Genomic DNA, 20,037 nt, shown 5'->3' on the forward strand with positions numbered 1-20,037 from the left:
GGCAGCTGGAATGAGCAATATGTGATATTGCAGCTCAGAAATTAAATGTTGTTATGACTAATGAGTTTAAACATTGATAAACCTTCACAGATTTATACAAAATACATCAAAATGTTGTATAAATTACATTTCCCTTTGAATAATATGCCCCCCAGATTCTAAAGTAGCTTTTTCCCCCCACCAGTGGGAGCTATAGGTCTATACATACCTCACTTTATACAGGATATTTGCATAACCAACAAAGCTGCAAAGCCACATTCCACACTGCTTCATAAGACCAAAAAAATCTCCACTCCTCCAAGGGAAAAAGAAACAAAGGCTGTGGCAATGGAAAAATAGGAACCAGGAGGAAATAGTTCACATTTTCTTTGGACCTTATGATCTTATAATTTTTTTCCCACAACAACTCTGTGAGGTAAGTTATGGTGAAAAATAGTGAAAATATCTTTTCCAGATGAGGAAACTGAGGCTCAGAAATATCAAATAACTTACCTAGGGTTACACAGCTAATAAGAGATGGATAGTGATGAAACTGGGAGTCAATCCTAGGTCTTTTGACACCAATGCTGAACTAACTGCATATATTGTGAATTGAATTTTATTTAGAAGCAGCTATATATTTGTTAAGGTCCATTTTCAGAGTCCTATAGCAGCTTCTCCTGTTCACACCTGGATTTGTCTCTTTCAAAAGAGCAAAAACAATTCTTCTGAATGTCGCTGTAGCCCAGTGGTTTTGTTCATGTCAGCATAAAGAAGTAGGTTTATTTGCTTCCTTTTGTAAACTTTCAGTAAATGTCTGAGGTATCTTCTTTGGCAAATATGAATAGGGGAGACTTTGGCAGAGTGCTTGCTTTGATAGACTCATTTTAAATTTTGTTTCTTCTTTTAGTTGCCTGGAAAGAGGTGGGAGGGGATATACTACAAGTTAAAAGAAGTTTATCTATGAGCTGCCTGCTGTTCCTCAGAATGTACAAAATTTCTCCAAAAGCCTAAGATTACTAGTTTGAGAAGTTTTAGGGGGGTCTGATGGTGTTAGGAGAGAATGGGAACATATATGAGAGATGTTATAAAGTAAAAATTAATGGTACTTGGCAACAGATTGGATGTGGGGAGTGAGAGGCGGTGAGGGAAGAGTCAAGGATGACACACAGGTTGTGATCCTGAGTGACTGGAAGGATGGCACTACCCTTGACTACAATGGGAAAATCTGGAAGAGGAGAGGGGTTGGGGACTTAGTGAGTTGTTTTGGACTGGGTCAGTTTATGATGTTTATCAGACATCTAGTTCCAGACTGTGATAGGGAGTTGGAGATGAAAGACTAGAGATAGAAGAGAGGTTAAATATGGATAACTAGATCTGAAAATAAACTAAGTAAATCCTCTGCCTAGAGATAACTGAATCCATTGGAGCTCATGGGATCACCAAGCAACACAGGTGAAGAGAAAAGTTGTTTTTCTTCCAGATGATATAAGTTCAAATAAAATTCGTATGACTGGTTTAAAAAAAAACCCATACTGCTCCTCCTTTCTCCCTAGAATTTCCATTGAGAGCCCAGGGCTCCCCCCCACCTGGCCCACATCCAGAAAATGAACAACTGCCTGAAGAGTCTGATGATACAGGGGAAGGACCTGAAAGGGCAGCAAGAACACAAGCAGGTGGTCCAGCCTGAGGGGGAAGAAGCTATTCAACTGGGCCAGATGAAAAGGCAGAGGGGTCCCTCCCTAGTCTAAGGCCCTCTTCCACCCCCACTTTGATTGATAAGAGAAGAGATTGCTAGAAATCCGCTACTTCCTCTGTCCTCATTCTTGTCCAAGTTGAAATGACTTTGGGTGGCAAATATATGGATATTCCTACTTCTCAGGCCTCACATGGGAGAGAAAAATAATTAGTTTCTTCTTTAAAAAAACCATACCAGATTCAAGATGGAACGTATAAATGCTTCTATATTGATTCTAGGAGCAACAAAAAAAAAAAAACTCCAAAGACAGGTGCCTGCAAACCAGTGATTTAGCCCCATCTGTTTAGCACCTCAGAAGCCTGGTGGGAGGTTCACTGAAGGACTATGGGTCTGTCATACTACAAACTTTATTAGAAGGACAAATGAGAGAAATAATTAACTAATACTGCTTCTGTGAACCTGTGATCCCATCAGTGTGGATAGTCCCTCCAACAACAGAGACTACAACCCATCCATGGCCTCTCATCCTAAGCCATACTTGTCCCTGTCCTTAGATATAGCCTCCACAGGGGCCTCCCTCTGAGTTCCACGACATCGTATGAATACCAGTGAACTGCACATTGGTGTGGCTGTCATTAGTCACCTGTCTCATTCTTATCATACAACTGAACCACATTCTTTTCCAGTCATACATCTCTTCGATGACATCCTCTTGCACAATTCTTGGTTGGTGATATCTTGCAGGCTTCAACATATCAGAGAGGCCATGTTGGGCTTCTCCACTGACCTTTGAATGTCTTTAATTCCTCAGTGACTATGGTATTCTAAGACTCACAGATATACAGCCTCACTGGAAGAATATCATAAGAAATTCTTAGGGAGAAGTTGTTGGCTCATTAAAAGTACTATGCAATTTCCCAAAGGTAATCTAAGAAGCTCTCTTTTTCAATTCTGGGCCCAACTCCCTGTCCATGTAGTGTCTGTCCAAAGCGCATGTGCGGATGGATTGTCTATGCAACTATAAATCACAGTCTGGACAAGAGGCATGCTCCATCAACTAACTTTTGCCAGTGTGAAGAGTTAAGTTGAATTCTTTTGAGTCACTGTAGAGCTCATTTAGGAAGCCCAGCAATGTTCCAGGATGTATGAAATCAGCACAATATCATCTGCAAACAAGAACATATGAAGAGCCAGCACCCACAGGGAATCCTTCTTCCACGTGGACTCTATTCTGGACATGCTCAATGATGGTGGCAAGCATTTTGGGTAAGTCTGCCTCATTTTATGTCTGCCTTGGTATTAACAGAAGGTCAAACAAAATTACCTCAGCTGCAACATCTTTCAAGGAGTTTTGTGTGATTTTGACACATTCATTGGTAATGCCTTGTTGGAGGAGATGTTGGTCTATCAAATCAATGCCTTTTTGTAGTCAACAAACAATGAGATCTCGTATTCCTTATATCTTTCATCCAATCAGTTTTGTGGCTGTAAAAATGTAGCCTGCTGTAGAATATTACTTGCAAAAGCATTGCCAGTTCCCTTCTTGTATTTTCATCAAGGAGGCTGTTGATGTTCATATAGATTAGTATCATAAAACTGGTGTAGAGATGGGAAAATAGGGATATGGGTTGGTAGTTATTAATCTTCTTTTGATCACCTATTTTTCAAAGGGAATAATAAAATCAGATTGTTTTCTTTGCTATATTCCCCTCTTTGAGATATCTTCAGAATCAATGTGATAATCCTCATAAAATTATTTTACCTTTAGCACAGACTTCCTCTGCATATGCTTGGACTAGACCAGCTGTTCTCCACATCTTTGTTTTCTCCCAGATCATTTCTACTTCCTCATGTAGAGTTTTAGCTACTATAATGTTATTGTCCCATGTCAGTAGTAGAATATAATAAGAGTACTTGCAGAAGTCAGGAAGACCTGGGTTCATGTCCCACCTCTTAATAATTACTAGGTGTGTGACCACATCCGGGATCCTCAGGCAACTTTATAAGGCTATAAGTTAGAGATGGGTTGAAATTTGTGTCAATGGAGGGAGTTCGTACATTAACTAAATCACAGGTCCTCTATAAAAGGAATAGTATAGAAATCTTACAAGTCTAAAAAAGTCATATGAAAATTCTATTAATGGAACTCCCATACTTTTATAAATATATATATATGAGAAATAGGATCATCTACATTTGATGAAATTGAGTTATAAATGTTAAAAACTGAAGAAGCTGAAAAAATAAGCCAGGCAGAAACAAAGGGAAACCTCGATTACCAATTCAAATGCCAAACATGAATTGGTACAAGGCCTTATCCAGACAGATATAGAGGACAGCTTTGGGATAGCAAAGTGGTCTTTCCTAGGAAAATCACTTTTAGAATTCAAGATAAACATAATAGATTTGGTCCTGAATACAGCCAAAGAACCAGTAGTTGAAAATGAACCACTGAGTATTCACAGCACAATTCACCATTCATCTGAGAGAAGCAAAATGAAAGAAATCCATCACTTAGTTATTCATTTTTAGCAAACATGGTACAATAATTAGGGAAGAAAATAAAAGGAAGAGTTAACGTGACTAATCCACAGGAAGTCTGAAGACTATTTAAAGAATTCACTGAAAACCTCGGATAAAAATCTCTGCTAAGTTCAAAAAGCAAAAAACAAATCAGACATTTGAAAATTCATCTTGGAGACTTAGTGAGAGTAGAATATGGTGTTGCTGTGCTCTTGAAACTTGAGAGAAAGGGGATCTCCACATGACAGGCAAAGTGTAAGGAGCTATCACAGGTGAAAGGGGCATCTTTTAAAAAAAATACAAGAATCTAACTGAGGAGTATAGGGAATCTCACAAAATTTAACAGGTCAAGTGAAAATCATAAATTAGGTGGGCCAAATAAGGAAACACTTTTTTTGAGGGGGCATGACAGGGCAATTGGGGTTAAGCGACTTGCCTAAGGTCACACAACTAGTAAGTGTGTCAAGTGTCAACTGAGGCCAGATTTGAGCTCAGATCCTCAGCCCCTCCAGGGCTGGTGCTCTACTCACTGCGCCACCTAGCTGCCCCAAGGAAACACTTTACAAAGGATTCTAGAGACTACAATAACAAGTGCTTTAAAATGTACCAAAGGCAGAAAGCAAGGTAGAAAACAATTCGGATTACTTGATGACGGTACAAAAGATGGGCTTAGTCATTTACCCTGGTCTTTAGAAGGGGGAAATGGTCTAAAATAACTAAGGTGTAAAATAGTTAAACTATTAATTAACATGTGTAAGTAATTGCTACAATGACCACAGTACTAAAATACTTCCAAATTGCTACTGTGAATCACATTGATAAGAAAGATCATAGCAGAAACCCTAGAGAAATACATGATGGTTCACTGGAAACTAAAGGGTGATGAAGGCTGAGATTCAACATTTATAAAATCCTGAAGAACAGAGGTAGGGTGAAAATAGATTTAGTCACCAAATGAAAGAAGGCTAGAATTAGTAGGCACCCCTTGATGTTTAACATTTATAGCATCCATTTCTTCAAGAGGCAGAGGAACTTACATTGGCTTTTTTTTGAGTTAAGGTTTTTTTAAATAGGCCATTACAGACTTGAGAAAAATGGAACATTATGGTATACACTCCTTAACCTTCATAGCTAGTTCCAAGAAGGACTATTCCACCCTTATAATACATTTTTCAATGTTTCTACTAGACAGAATCCTAGGAATGAAAGACCACTTGAGTTTGGCTCAATAATGCAATTTTTAAGTTCCTAAAAATAAGATGGACCTTGGTATGTGTGCATAGACACTCTTTACGGAGATTTAGCCATTTGGAACTCTATTATGGGTTGAAGAAAGTCAAGAAAGCCAAAATCTTTACTATTCTGAACCCTAGTACAGACTAATTATAACTATGGGTAGTGATGAATGCTATCTGTTAGTTAATATAATTTTTCCCCACTTGGACCACAACCATTCTCCTTTATTGCCTTTATCCCCCATGTATTTCACCCAAACACTGCAAAAGAAAAAAAAATCGAAATTAATTTACCAAAACAAATATACCCTGCAAAATCTCCCATGCCAACTGTTGAAATAATGAAAGACAAAAGACAAACTATTTGGTAAACTTTGAAAAATCATTCCAAAAGTTGATAAAAGCAAGGAAATAATTCCGCTGCCATGCTGATGCAGTAAAACTAATGACGGGAACACAAGAAGCAGCTTCAGCACGCCTACATCTCTTCTGTTCATTTGCAAAATAACAAACAGGTAAGATCAAATGAAGTTCATTTTAATTTGGTTTTTTATTGGGAACTAGAAAACCACCAACAAACATGAACATTTCCATATACAAAGACCAGAAAATGGAGATTACATGTGAATCCATGAATCTGCAACACACTGCTTGTTCCTTTTAAAATATAATGAACTGAACCTTGAATGAATATAATGAACCTATAGCAGTAGGCCTTGAGGGAGAATGAATCGGTGGTGGAGGCTGCTGGAGCTTCCAGCCCACAGACAGTAAGGGAGTCATACAAATGGTCAGAATGAGGTTACAGGAAACCCTTTGCTATCACTAGGCACAGGATTCCGTCACATGCCTGTTTGTGGTTCTGGGTAGAAGTCCCAGAGTGGAGATGAGCATTTCCAAGAGGGGGATCCTGGTAATAGTTCCAGGGCAGAAAAGAGAGACTGTGGTCACTTATAAACCACAGCATAAGACAGGAGAGCAGTGACCACACCTCTCCTTAAATCATAACACTTTGGAAGAACTGAAAACTCGCAGACCCCAGGAACTAGCTCTGAAAAGAGCAGTGCAAAAAAGCTAAATTTTGAGACAATGCCCCCTGCACCCCAGCAGCACAGCTAATAAAAAGTTAAAAGTCAAGAAACAGGCTGGAAAAAATGAGCAAACAACAAAAAAACTCTGACCATAGAAAGTTACTAAGAGGACAAGGAAGATCAAAACACAAACTCAGAAGAAGACAACAAAGTCAAAACATCTACATGCAAAGCATCAAAGAAAAATGTGTATTGGTCTCAGCTCCCTCCCCCAATAAAAGATTTCTGGAAGAGCTCAAAAAGGATTTGAAAAATCAAATAAGAGAGGTAGGGGGAAATTGGGGAAAAATGAGAGCGATGCAAGAAAATCATGAGAAAAGAGTCAATAGCTTGGTAAGAGAGGAACAAAAAATTACTGAAGAAAATAAGTCCTTAAAAAACAGAATAGGCCAAATGGTAAAAGAGGCACAAAAATCACTGAAGAGAAGAACATCTTAAAAAGCACAATTGGCCAAATACAAAAAGATGTTTTTAAAAAATTCACTGCAGGAAAGAACTCCTAAAAAGTAGAACTGGCCAAATGGAAAAATGAGCACAAAAGCTCACTGAAGAAAATAATTCCTTAAAAATTAGAATTGGGCAAGTGGAAGCTAATGACTCCATGAGACACCAAGAAAAAAAATTAAACAAAATCAAAAGAATGAAAAGAAGAGGAAAATGTGAAATATTTCACTGTAAAAACACCTGACCTAGAAAATAGATCCAAGAGAGATAATTTAAGAATTATTTGACTATTTGAAAACCATGCTCAAAAAAAAAGAGCCTAGACATCATCTTTCAAGGTACTATCAAGGAACACTGCCCTTACATCCTAGAACAAGGGTGGGGAACCTGTGGCCTTGAGGACACATGTGGCCTTTTAGGACCTTGGGTACAGCCTTTTGACTGAGTCCAAGTTTTATAGAACAAATCCTTTTGTTAAGGGGATTTGTTCTGTGAAGTTTGGATTCAGTCAAAGGGCCACACTTGAAGACCTAGAGGGCTACATGTGGCCTCAAGGCCACAGGTTCTCCACCCCTGTCCTAGAACCAGAGGATAAACTAGAAATGGAAAGAATCCACCAATCACCTTCTGAAAGAGATACCAAAATGAAAACTCCCAAGAATATCAGAGTCAAATTCCAGAGCTCCCAGGTCAAGAAGAATATAATGCAAGCAGACAGAAAAAAACAGTTCAAATGCTGAGAAGCCACAGTAAGGAAAACACAGGACTTAATAGCTTCCAAGTTAAAGAACTGGAGAGTTTTGGAATATGATATTTCATAAGGCAAAGGAGCTAAAATTACAACCAAGAATTACCTACCCAGAAAAACTGAGTATAATCCTTCAGGGGAAAAATGGACATTCAATGAAATATAGGACTTTTAAGCATTCCTGATGGAAGGATTAGAACTGAATAGAAAATCTGACTTACAAATACAAGACTCAAGAGAAGCACAAAAAGGCAAACATGAAAGAGAAATCATAAGGGTTTCAATAAGATTAAACTGTTTACATTCCTCCAAGGGAAGATGATACTTACAACTCCTAAGTACTTTATCACTATCAAGGCAGTTAGAAAGGAGTATACATAGACAGAGGGCACAGGTGTGAGTTGACTATGATGAGATGATGTCCAAAAAAATAAAACAAAGGGGTGAAAAAGAGGGATGCACTGGGAGAAGGAGGAAGTGAGAGGTAGAATGGGGTAAATTATCTCACATAAAAGAGGCATGAAATAGCTTTTACAATAGAGGGGAAGTTGGGGGGTAGGCAGGAATGGCAGGCAACAATTGAACCTTATTCTCCTTGGAATTGGTGCAAAGAGGGAATAATAGATACATTCAGTTGGGTATAGAAATTTATCTTTCCTAATGGGAAAGGGGATATGTGAAGGGATACTCATAGAAGGGAGAGCAGATTGGGGGAGGCAGTGGTCAGAAACAAAACACTTTTGAGGTGGGAAAGGGTAAAAGGAAAGAGAGAAAGGGATAAAGAGAGGGGGAAATTAGGATGGAAGGAAATATACAGTTAATAATCATAACTGTGAATGCGAATGGGATGAACTCACCCATAAAATGGAAGCAGATAGCAAGAGTAGAATACATAATTTAGAAATAAAGGGAGACACCATAAGCAAATTAAGGAAGCATATAATAGTTTACCTGTCAAATCTATGGATGAGGTAAGAATTTATGACCAAACAAGAGATAGAGAGCATTATGGGATGTAAAATGGATAATTCTAATTACAACTAATTTAAAAGGTTTGCACAAACAAAACAAATGCAAACAAAAATAAGAAGGAAACAGAAAACTGGGGGGGGGGGAGGACCTTACAGCAAGCTTCTCATAACAAGGCCTCATTTCTCAAATATATAGAGAACTGAGTAAAATTTATTAAGAATACAAGCCATTCCCCAAATGATTAGTGGCCAAAGGATATGAACAGGCAGTTTTCAGAAGAAGAAATCAAAGATATCTATAGTCATATGAAAAAATGCTCTGAATCACTATTAATTACAGAAATACAAATTAAAACAACTCTGAGGTACCACCTCATACCTACGAGATAGGCTAATATGACAAAAAAGGAAAATGACAAATGTTGGAGAGGCTGTGGGAAAGTTGGGACACTAATGCACTGTTGGCAGTATTGTGAACTGATTCAAACATCCTGGAGAGCAATTTGGAACTACGTTCAAAAGGTTATAAAACTGTACATACCGTTTGACCCAACTAGGTCTATATTCCAAAGAGGTTAAAAAAAAGAAAAGGACCTATTTGTACAAAAGTTTTTATAGCAGCTCTTCTGGTAGAGGTAAAGAATTGGAAATTGAGGGGATACCCATCAATTGGAGAATGGCTGAACAAGTTGTAATATGTGATTGCGATGGAATAGTATTGTGCTATAGAAATGATAAGCAGGATGCTTTCAGAAACGTCTGGAAAGACTTACATGAACTGATGCAAAGTAAACTGAGCAAAACCAGAAGAACACTGTACACAGTAACAGCAATATTATACAATGATCAACTGTGTGAATGATTTAGCTATTCTCAGCAATACAATGATCTAAGACAATTCAGAAGGACTTAGGATGAAAAATGCTATCCACCTCCAGAGAATGAACTGGTGGAATCTGAATGCAGGTCAAAGCATACTTTTTTTTTACTTTATTTTTCTCAGTTGTTTTTTGTCTGTATTTTCTTTCACAACATGTCTAATACAGAAATTGTTTTGCATGGCTCCACATGCATAAAATATGTTAAATTGCTTGCCTTCTCAATAAGGGAGGAGGAAAGGAAGAGAATTTGGAACTCAAAATTTTAAAAAACAAATTGTGTAAAAATTGTGTTTACATGTAATTGGAAATATATATATCAATTTTAACATGGGTGGGAGCAGCAATATCCTGACCCATTTGTCCAGCAGGCTAGACTAGTTTTCCTTAAACAATACTGAGACATTCCTCAAGACCTGGTTGGCCCAGGGGAGTAAGGGCACAGACTGAGGACTAGAGGGGCCTTCAGATGCTTATCAGAGTGGGGGGGTGTCCAAATGGGAGCTGCATTCACCTGAAGCAATTCCAGGGGTTTTCAATCCTTATTCTTGTTGAAAATCCTTCTCTAGCTGTAGCTAAGTAAATTTCCTTTTGTTAACATTGGAATGACCTATGAATGTCTCATTTTGTTCCAATATAAAACCTCAACTACCGTGAGACTTGCCTGAATCAAGCCCAGATCAGCACAAAATGGTAGTACCAACATTACCCTATCAATTTTTGCCTCCTTCAGAACTTCCCCTCTGGGGTCATCTGTGTATTCACTGAAAAGTTTCACAGATGCTCTTTTCTTTCCTCTCTTCCTTTTTCTTTTAATTACACTATCTCTAACTGCCACCTTCCCTAACTCCCCAACTAGCACTCTTCAAATAAAAGCCCTTCCTTTTGTTGAATGATTGTATATAGAAACGTATGTCCTATACTGTGTCTATAGTCTATCACTTTTCTAATAAGAGGTGATAGGCATGCTTCATCATCAATCTTCTGGAGTTGTTATTGCTCATTGAATTGATTAAAGTTCCTAAGTCTTTCAAAAGTGTTACCCTTTATGCTATTGTGATCACTGTAAAAAACAGTTGTATTTCTACACTTTATTTGGCATCAGTTTGTACAAGTTTTCCCACATTTCTCTGAATTTGTCCCTTTCATCATTTCTTATAATGCAGTAATACTCCATTACATTCAAAAAACATAATTTGTTCAGCCATTCCCCAATTTATAGATATTCACTTCATTTCCAGCTCTTTGCTACAACAAAAAAGTACAGCTATAAATATTTTTGTACATATGAGTCCTTTCCCTCTTTATGCAATCTAAGAAGAGAATTTCTACTAGCAAATGAGCACTTCTCTCCAAATGAACTATAACATACTCGTTCCTGTAACTGTTAAAAAAGTTAAGAAGCAGACTGGGAATTGTAGCATATGAACAGCATAGCAATTAAGAATGAATAGCACTGCAAAAACTCACAAAAAAAACTCACCTCCACTTGGTTCAACTATGCTCCTAGAAATATATATTGTACATCGAAAGCACTTAATAAATGTTTGCTAAGTTGAAATTTCTGAACCAAGAAAACTTATTTCTAAGTACAATGGCTACTCACTTAATGTCCAAAAGGTGAAGCTGATGGTTGCTATCTCTGTGGGTCATTTTCAGCTTTGTGCTTTGCTCTGATATTGACAGGTCAACTCTGCTTAAAAGCTGAGAAATCTGAAAAAAGTAATTCACACTTTAAAATTCCATATAGGATCACAGAATTATAGATTTAAACTAAGAACCTTAGAGGCCACTGTCCATACAAATCATTACCAAAAGTAACTTTAGAAAAGAGAAATTTATTAATTATACCAAGAATTTTAAAAGTGATTAATAATCTTGTTTAGCAGTTTTAGCTTTGTTATGAACCTTCCACTAAACCCCTACTCACAAAGCCTCATCAAAGTGGGGAGGTAACAGTTCTTGAGTTCTATGCCAGTGAAACACAAGATCTGACAGACAACATCAAGTTGGAAAAGCTTTTATTCTGGTCCAGTAATGGGCTGTGGTCCATTGCCCTAGGATCAGCCTAGCTACAATCAGAGATACTCTTCTCCAGAAGGTCAGCCTTGAAGTAGTGATTATTTGGTGTGAGGGACAGGAGGGGTCTCTTAGCAATTCAAAAAGACTTTTTATTAAGGCATGGGAAATATTCCATATGCATCAATTGAAGAACTCAGACAGAAGAGGAAGAAAAGGAAAAGAGGTAGGAGGAAGAAAAGGAGGTCGAATCATCTTCCTCCTCCTCTTCTCTTCTTCCTCTTTATCCTCCCTCTTCTCCAGGTGAGAAGTACCTGCCCCTAATACTGATTGGCATGGAAGCTATAACCTATATTATTTTGTTTCAACCCAGGCTGGAAGGCTTCTAGAGAAGGAAACAAACAAAATACCATGTATTGCTATTTAAATTCATGCACATTCATCTTTCTCTCCAACTGGATTAGAATTTTTTAACAATAGAGATCTCTTCTTAGGTTTCTTTGTATTCCCTAGAGTGCCTGCCACAGCACTATACACATGAAGATACTAAATAAAAATCTACTGGATGACTAAATTATTATAAAAGTAGGCGAGGATTATATAGTCTTTTCCATTATCATAACCACAATTATGGAGCTAAGTTGTAGTGGAAGGAGAGGAAATGGTTTTATTCATTTGCTATTCCACCTCATCTCTTCCCATAAGTACAAACCAACGACCCTATGGCCTTTTTACAACTGGCTGACTATTAAAATGGACATTTTACTGCAATCCCTGTACCATCTGTGTGACTGCAAGTGCTCCAATCTCTTGCCAATTTCAATGTAACTGGAACAATTCTAATTTTGATGACATCTACTATGTGGGCAGTCTTTCTGGCAAAAGTTCTGAATAGGCCCTACTCAGGAGACAAGGGGTTCCAGGCTGCAGCAATAAACAACTTGTGAGAGCCTATAGCTTTCCTGCTTTGTGCTCTGCTCCGATACTGACACGAATGGCCATGTTTAACAAAACTGACGAGGCTGCCTTGTGAATTACCCACACCTAGCACAGTACCTGGCACATAGTAGGTGCTTTGGAAATGCTTTTTCCCTCTCTCCCATGATAAAGAATTGTGCCTAACCATTTGACTATAGCCCTTTTCCCAGGAAAAGGCATCCTTCTGCCTTGATGATTGGTACCTATGTGACCACTTCTCAGAGATCTTTCCCCAGGCTCAGTATAAGGATTGTAGAAAAAGCCAAGGTAGCTCTATTCCCAACCCATGCTGCCTGCCTCCTGGCCCTGCCAACTCATCCCAAATTGGCTGGTAGAAAATGAGTTTATTTTAAAGTCTAATGAAGTCTGAAATAGAGTCAAATGCACCTGGGTGAATGCCTAGGCAAATATATCAGCTAACCTCCAACCTTTAGAAGCTGACCTGGTATTGGCAAATGGCCAAGGATAGGAACTTAAATAATGGTAGATTGGGTGGGGGGAGGGGAGAAGAGGAAGGAAAGGAAGCATCCTCTAGTCTGGGTTTCTCTGAAGAGACTTGGCCTAGCCTCAGTATAGAAAATCCCCAGAAAGGATTAAGCTCATGCCCACCCTGGGGCAGATGTGAGCCTTCATGATGTCCCTGGACTCAACTTGGCTTCACAAAGTTTTTAGGAATTAGAAATTACCTGGGACTGAGCCATATTTCTTAGAAGAGACCATCTGGACCTCTTACCACTAGGGGCTGAATTACACTGCCAGACCACTCAATACACTCAGGAATTTGCCTAGGTTTTTTTGACTACCTGTCACACAATAGCATCAATTGTTTCATTTCATGTATGCTATATATAAGCAAATAAGATGATATGAAAAACTGCTCTGCTGATACATCCAACATGACAAAGGGCAGGAAGATGTGAGAAATAAAAGGGAAAAGTTCTTGTAGTTCTGTATAAACCCAGGCCCAGTATTAAAAAAAATTTTTTTTGACTCATCTGCTTCAAGAAACTATTAACCTCAAGGTATTTGTGCTAACTGTGAATCAACCATTTTAGATATTTATTTTTATAATATCATACCTGTCCTTCTGCATCTTTGATTTTAGTTTCCAAAATAAGTTTGGCAGCCTGCTGTTCTTTGTTCAAGTGCTGAAGCCCTTCATATGTTGTTTTATGCTCTGCAGACAATCTAGCTATGCTGGCATCACACCTGTCCAGGTGAACACCAAAGTTAAAAACAACAAAAGTTAAAACAGATGAACCAAAATTTTATTTAAAATATCATAAGATACATTGTTTCTATTAAAATAACAATATGTTCTGGCAGTTTTCAAAGGAAGACATCCAAGTTATACACAAATAAATGAAACAAGCCTCTAAACCACTAATAGAGAAATGTAAAGTAGCTCTGAGGTTCTACCTCACACCAATGATACTGGCAAAGATGACAAAAAAAAAAAATGACAGTGGCAGGATGAGCTGTAGGAAAATGTTAACACTATTAGTAGAGCTGTGAATTAGTCTAACCATTCTGGAAAGCAGTTTGGAATTAGGTCCCCAAAGTTACTAAACTGTACACACCCTTAGGCCTTGCAATAGTACTACTAGGCCTATACAACAAATAGATTTTAAAAAGAGGAAAAGGGTCCCATATCTAGAAAATATTCATAGCAACTCTTTTTGTGGCAGCAAAAATCTGGAAACAATATAGGAATGGCTGAACAAATTATGGCATAGAAATGTAACAGAATATCATTACACCATAATAATCCTAAAGTGGATGGTTTCAGAGAAAATTGAGAAGACCTGATAGAAAATTAAGTAAGCAGAATAATTTATACAACAACGTTATAAAGAAAAACAACTTGGAATGACTTGAAAACTCTAATCAATGCAGTGACCAGCCACGATCCAGAAGACTGAAGATGGAACTAACTACCTCTAGCAAGTGATGTGATAGACTCCACATACAGAATGGGATAAACATTTTTGAGCATGGCCTATGTGGAATTCTGCTTTGCTTGACTAGACATATGTTACCAGTGTTTTTCATCTTTTTTTTTTCAAATGGGGGCTAGAGGTAAACAGGTGAGAAGAGAAAACAAATGCTTGTTAATTTTTTTAAATTTTAAAATAGTATGTTTCACGAAGCTTTTCTTAGAAGAAAAGAATTGAACAACTCTCTTCAGAATAAATGTATTTCATCCAAATAACATACAATTAAGGAGTGGGGTTCTCAACTCAAACCAGGGACTCTTATTTGGGGCAAAATTTGTATTATGGGTACTGAAATTTTAAAAGCTTGAAATGTAAGATTCTAGTAAGACAACACAATGTCTAATACCCTTTATCAGTCATATATTTCTTTGTGATTAAATGGATCTGAAGTGAGAATTTTAAACTATAAGTAACAATGCTTTCATGCCATCATGTGCCCCTCACATGGCAGAACTGTAATAATGGTAGTGCTCCAACATGAGGTCAGAGTTTACAACATATAAGATATCAGAGAGACATCTACAAGAAGATGGTATGTATTATAGAGCTGTGGGATCTAATCTTCATTTTGCTATTACGTCTCTTTGTGACTTTGGGGAAGTCAGTTCACTTCCTGAGTCTCACTCTCATGGTCCACAAAAGGGGGGATGGGATTAGATGATATCAAAGGTATCTTCCAACTCAAAAGTTCTATGATTCTAAAATGGATTAGAGAACGAAAGTAGATTTAACACAAGATCTGGAAAAGGGTGGCTTTGAAATTCTCCTATAATCCCCTGTGTCAGAGAAGAAAAAGATTTTAAATTATTGCTAGGCTACTCTAACTGAGATGTTATTAAGTTTTAATTATATTTTTAAACTTATTTCTGCTCTTTTCTCACAAAAAATAAGTCTAAGATTGTATGGCAAATCCCTAAACAGGTCTTTCTCAAGTCCTCCTTAACTCTCACCTAAAATACTGCAATAGCCTGCTAATTAGTCTCCCCCTGCCTCATTCCTTCCCAAACCATCAGCCACACAGCTTCCAAAGTGATTTTACTGAAGTGAAGGTTCACTATGTCACTCCCCTGCTCGATAAACTCCAGTAACTCACTATTTTATCTAGGATCAAATATGAATTATTCTGTTTGGTATTTAAACTCCTTTATAACCTAAGCCCCAACCTACTTTTCTAGTTTTTATTATACATTACTCCCTACTTCATGCACACTATGGTCCCACCAAATTGGCCTTATCATTCCTTCTACGTAGCACTCTATCCAAGTTTTTTGCATTGGTTGTCCCTCATACCTGGAATATACTACTCCCTTACTACGAAGTCCCAGTACCCCTAGTTTCCCTTGACTCTCAGCTCAAACACAGCTATCTACATGAAGCTTTTCCTGATCCCTATTGTCCCCACTCCCATTCCAGGTGTTCACACCTTCCACCCAAAATTTGATTTTATTCACTTTCTCCGCAATATTTGACTTTAAAGGCAGAGAGGCAACATATAGTTTCAATAAACATTTATTAAGAATCTACTTTGTGCTGGGCACTGAGTTAAGTGCTAGAGATAAAAAGAAAGGCATAAAACAGTCCCTGCCCTCAAGGAACTCACAATCTAATAGAGAAAAACAATTCATTTTTTTAAAAAGGGAAAAGAAGGGATCACACAAGGGAAAAGGGCATGATGAAGTCCTATAGCTGGAGTGTCAGAGTTGATTTTAAAGTTGATTTTATCTTGCAGAATAATGAGTTTCTAGAGATGATGAAGTCTAAGAAGGTGGCAGGGAGGGGAACAATAAGGAGAGGTCCCTGGGTGCCCTCCTTAAATGGCTGAGGATCAGGGAGGCACTCCCAGATGTCCTTCCTCAATCAGAAGGAGGGACTGGAGAGCATTGAGCTTGGAATCAGGAAGATTAGGGTTCAAATTTCACCTCTGACCACTAGCTATGGTCAAATCACTTAACACTTCTGACCCTCAATTTCTTTTCAGTACTTCCATCAACTGAGAGGCCATATGGCATTATAGAGAATTGACCTTGAAGTCAGGAAGATCTAGGTTCAAGTCCTGTCTTGGACACATATTAGCTCCCAGACAAGTCACTTAACCACTCAGGGCACTAGACATCTCTCTAAGTAGAACAGAACATTCCAACCTGTGTCAGCAGAAAGTGTTTTCTAAAGCAGGAATTCCCTAGAGCAGTGAAATCACAGGTGTAGTCCCATCCTTACCTCTCAAATGCTGGTTGTATGCATCATATATTTAAAAGCTGCCAAGAGGTCACACAGAATGAGGGTGAAAAAACCCAGTGGGTAGAGCAGAAGCCAAGAACGAAAAGTAGTGGTGCAGGTAAGGAAATAGAGACAATAAATGAAATACGGTGAAACTTTTAAGTGACAGACCGTACTCATCAATGAGCTTTCTGAAATATTTCTGAAGTTTTATAGCTTATGGATTATCACTAAATCTTGGATCCTAATGCTAACTCAGAGATATGAGCATTCTCTGGCTTATTCACCAAAAACCATTCATTTAAAATATCATTTAGGGACTTCAATTGACTATGGGGATGTTACAGTATTACTTGGTATCTTTACTAGACTCAGAATTTTATCAGCTTTCCTCTTCAGATTTTAGTATTATAAGATGTACATGAACCAATATTATACTAATCATCCCAAATTTTCCCTATGCTGGCCCTTTTCAAACTGTGTACAGATCTCTCTTTTCTGGTAGGTTCATTTCCTAGGCTCAGTCATAAAAAAGCAGAGATTCCAGTCTCTTTCCAAAAGATAACAGCCTGAGAGCCAAGGATCTGTGAAGAGATTCCAAGAGAATCTGGAAGAGTTGATAAGCCCAATAACTAAAAAGATTTTGGCAAAGTGTTGCAGTGAAACTCTTTCTAAATGTTAATGACCCGTTTTTAAGCATTTCCTGAATTGCTCGTTTGCTTTAAAGATCTAAAGAAAAGTTATAGTTAACATTCCTCAGCTCTTTGAAGCTAGAGGAAAAATTGGCTAACTTGATGTTAGCTATGTATGAAGATTTTATATTTTAAGTTAACAGTGAATTGCCTTAAATGGAATACTAGTCTTAATGTTCTTAATTCTTAACTCAAGCATTTTCTAGTGATAATAGCAACAAATCTATATGAATTAAACAAAACCACATTTCAAATTCAGTTCCATTTTTAAAAGTTAATGAGGCACCTGCTCGTGCGAGGTAGTGGGGATAAAATAATGAAAAATGTGAACTTTTTTATGAACTCATTAATGAGTTCACACATATTTGCATATTATCTCTGAAAAAGACAGCTATACCATTTAAAATAACCATAGACAGCATAAAATATCTGGGAGTATATTTGCCAAGACAAAGCCAGGAACTACATGAACATAATTATAAAATACTTTTTATACAAATAAAGTCAGATTTAAATAATTGGAGAAATATTAATTGTTCAAGGGCGTACGGAGCCAATATAATAAAAACAACAATTCTACTTAATCTACTTATTTAATGCCATCCCAATTAAATTACCAAAAAAAATTATTGAGCTAGAAAAAATATGAAAATTCATTTGGAAGAAGAAAAGGCAAAGAATATCAAAAGAATTAATGAAAAAAAATTTAAAGTTTAGTAGTACCAGATCTTAAACTATATTATAAGATATTAAACTATCAAAATTATTTAGTACTGGCTAAGAAACAGAAAGGTGGATCAGTGGAATAGAGCAGACATACAATACACAGGAGCAAATGATTATAGTAACCCTGTGTTTGACAAATGTAAAGATTTAAGTTTTGGGGATAAGAATTTACTGTTTGGTAAAAATTGTTGGGAAAATTGAAAAGCAGTCTAGCAAAAATTGGGTATAGAGCAGTATCTTACACCATTTGCCAAGATAAAGTAAAAATGGATACATGACCTAGATATAAAGGAAGATATCATAAGTAAATCAGAAGAACATGGAACATATTACCTATCATACCTATGCACAGGAGAAGAATTTACAAATAAACAAAAGGTAAAAAGCATTGTGAGATATAAAATGTATAATTTTGATTACATTAAATATTTTAAAAATTGGACAAATAAAACCAATGTGGCCAAGATTAGGAGGAAAGAGGAAAATTGGGGGGGGGGATGGGAATTTTGTAGACCATTTCTCAGATAAAGGTCTCATACCTCAAATATACAGAGAACTTTGTCAAATTTATGAGAATAAGTCATTCCCCAATTGATAAATGGTCAAAGAATATGAACAGGAACTTTTTGGAAGAAATCAAAACTATATATAGTCATATAAAAATGTTCTAAATCATTATTGATTAGAGAAATGCAAATTAAAACAACTTTGAAATATCATCTTGCACCTATCAGACTGGCTAAAATGATAGAAGGGAAAAATGACAAATGTTGGAGGAAATGTGGAAAAACTGGGACACTAATACATTGTTAGTGGAATTGTGAATTGATGTGACCATTTTGAAGAGCAATCTGGAATTATGCCCAAATAGTTATAAAACTGTGTATACCCTTTGATCCAACAATATCATTATTAGATCTGTTTCCTAAGGTGATCAGGGAAAAAGGAAAAGAACTTATATGTTCTAAAATATTTATAGTAGCTCTCTTTGTGGTGACAAAGAACCACACATTGAGGGAATGTCAGTCAATTGGGGACTGGCTAAACAAGTTGTGGTGTAAGACTGTGATAGAATACTACTGTGCTGTAAGAAATGATGAGCAGGTTGGTTTTAGAAAAACATGGAAAGACTTACATGAAATACTAAAGAGCAAAATAAGCAGAACCAAGAGAACATTGTATATAGTAACAGCAATATTGTTCAAAGAATAACTCTGAATGACTAAGTTATTTTTAGTATTATACTCAAATCAACAAAGGATCTATGAAGGAAGATGCTGTCTACCTCCAGATAAAGAACTGATAAACAGTAGTGTGGGGTGTGTGTGTGTGTGTGTGTGTGTGTGTGTGTGTGTATGTGTGTGTGACACAGTGGCCTTCTCTAGTGAAGAATGGGTAAGCAGGAAGGGAGACAAATCAGAACTTAAAATGTAACAAAAAATTAAAAAAAAAATTTTAAAGAACAGGGCAGCTAGAGAGTTAATACCACAGAATTAGAATGTTTAGCCCAGCTAAAAATGTGGTTAAATATGCAGAACTTCCAGGATCCTCTGTTCGTTTTCTTTTTATTAGGTGAAATATGGCTTCTCCCAGACCACTGAAGAGGGGGTACTACGACCAATGGGAACAAAATCAGAGGGCTTATATGTGCGAGTGGGTTAGAAATAAGACATCAAGACATCTTGTTGATTCATTGGCCACAAAACGCTTTTGTCGGGGAACCAAAAGATAGGTCTGTCCTTACATACCAGCTGTGCTAGTACTCAGGCCTAGAAAGATAGTGTTAGAGGACTGCAAAATCCTCTTGTATGGTCGCCCTAAGTTCATTTCTTAAGAGGAC

General features: G+C 37.3%; 1 protein-coding gene across 3 annotated transcripts in view; it reads right to left on the reverse strand.

The window, feature by feature from the left end:
- FAM81A (family with sequence similarity 81 member A) overlaps positions 1 to 20,037 on the reverse strand; it is a 79,567-nt gene that overhangs the window by 5,865 nt on the left and 53,665 nt on the right. For all 3 annotated transcript variants that reach the window (XM_036736978.1, XM_036736979.1, XM_036736980.1), the window contains exons 5-6: positions 13,645 to 13,774; positions 11,175 to 11,281 (exon numbers count right to left, since the gene is read on the reverse strand). In XM_036736978.1, coding sequence (XP_036592873.1) covers positions 11,175 to 11,281; positions 13,645 to 13,774 — 237 coding nt within the window. The remainder of the gene's footprint in view (positions 1 to 11,174; positions 11,282 to 13,644; positions 13,775 to 20,037) is intronic.

This window comes from Trichosurus vulpecula, chromosome 8 (genome assembly GCF_011100635.1).
Source record: "Trichosurus vulpecula isolate mTriVul1 chromosome 8, mTriVul1.pri, whole genome shotgun sequence".
NCBI classification, from domain to species: Eukaryota; Metazoa; Chordata; class Mammalia; order Diprotodontia; family Phalangeridae; genus Trichosurus; species Trichosurus vulpecula.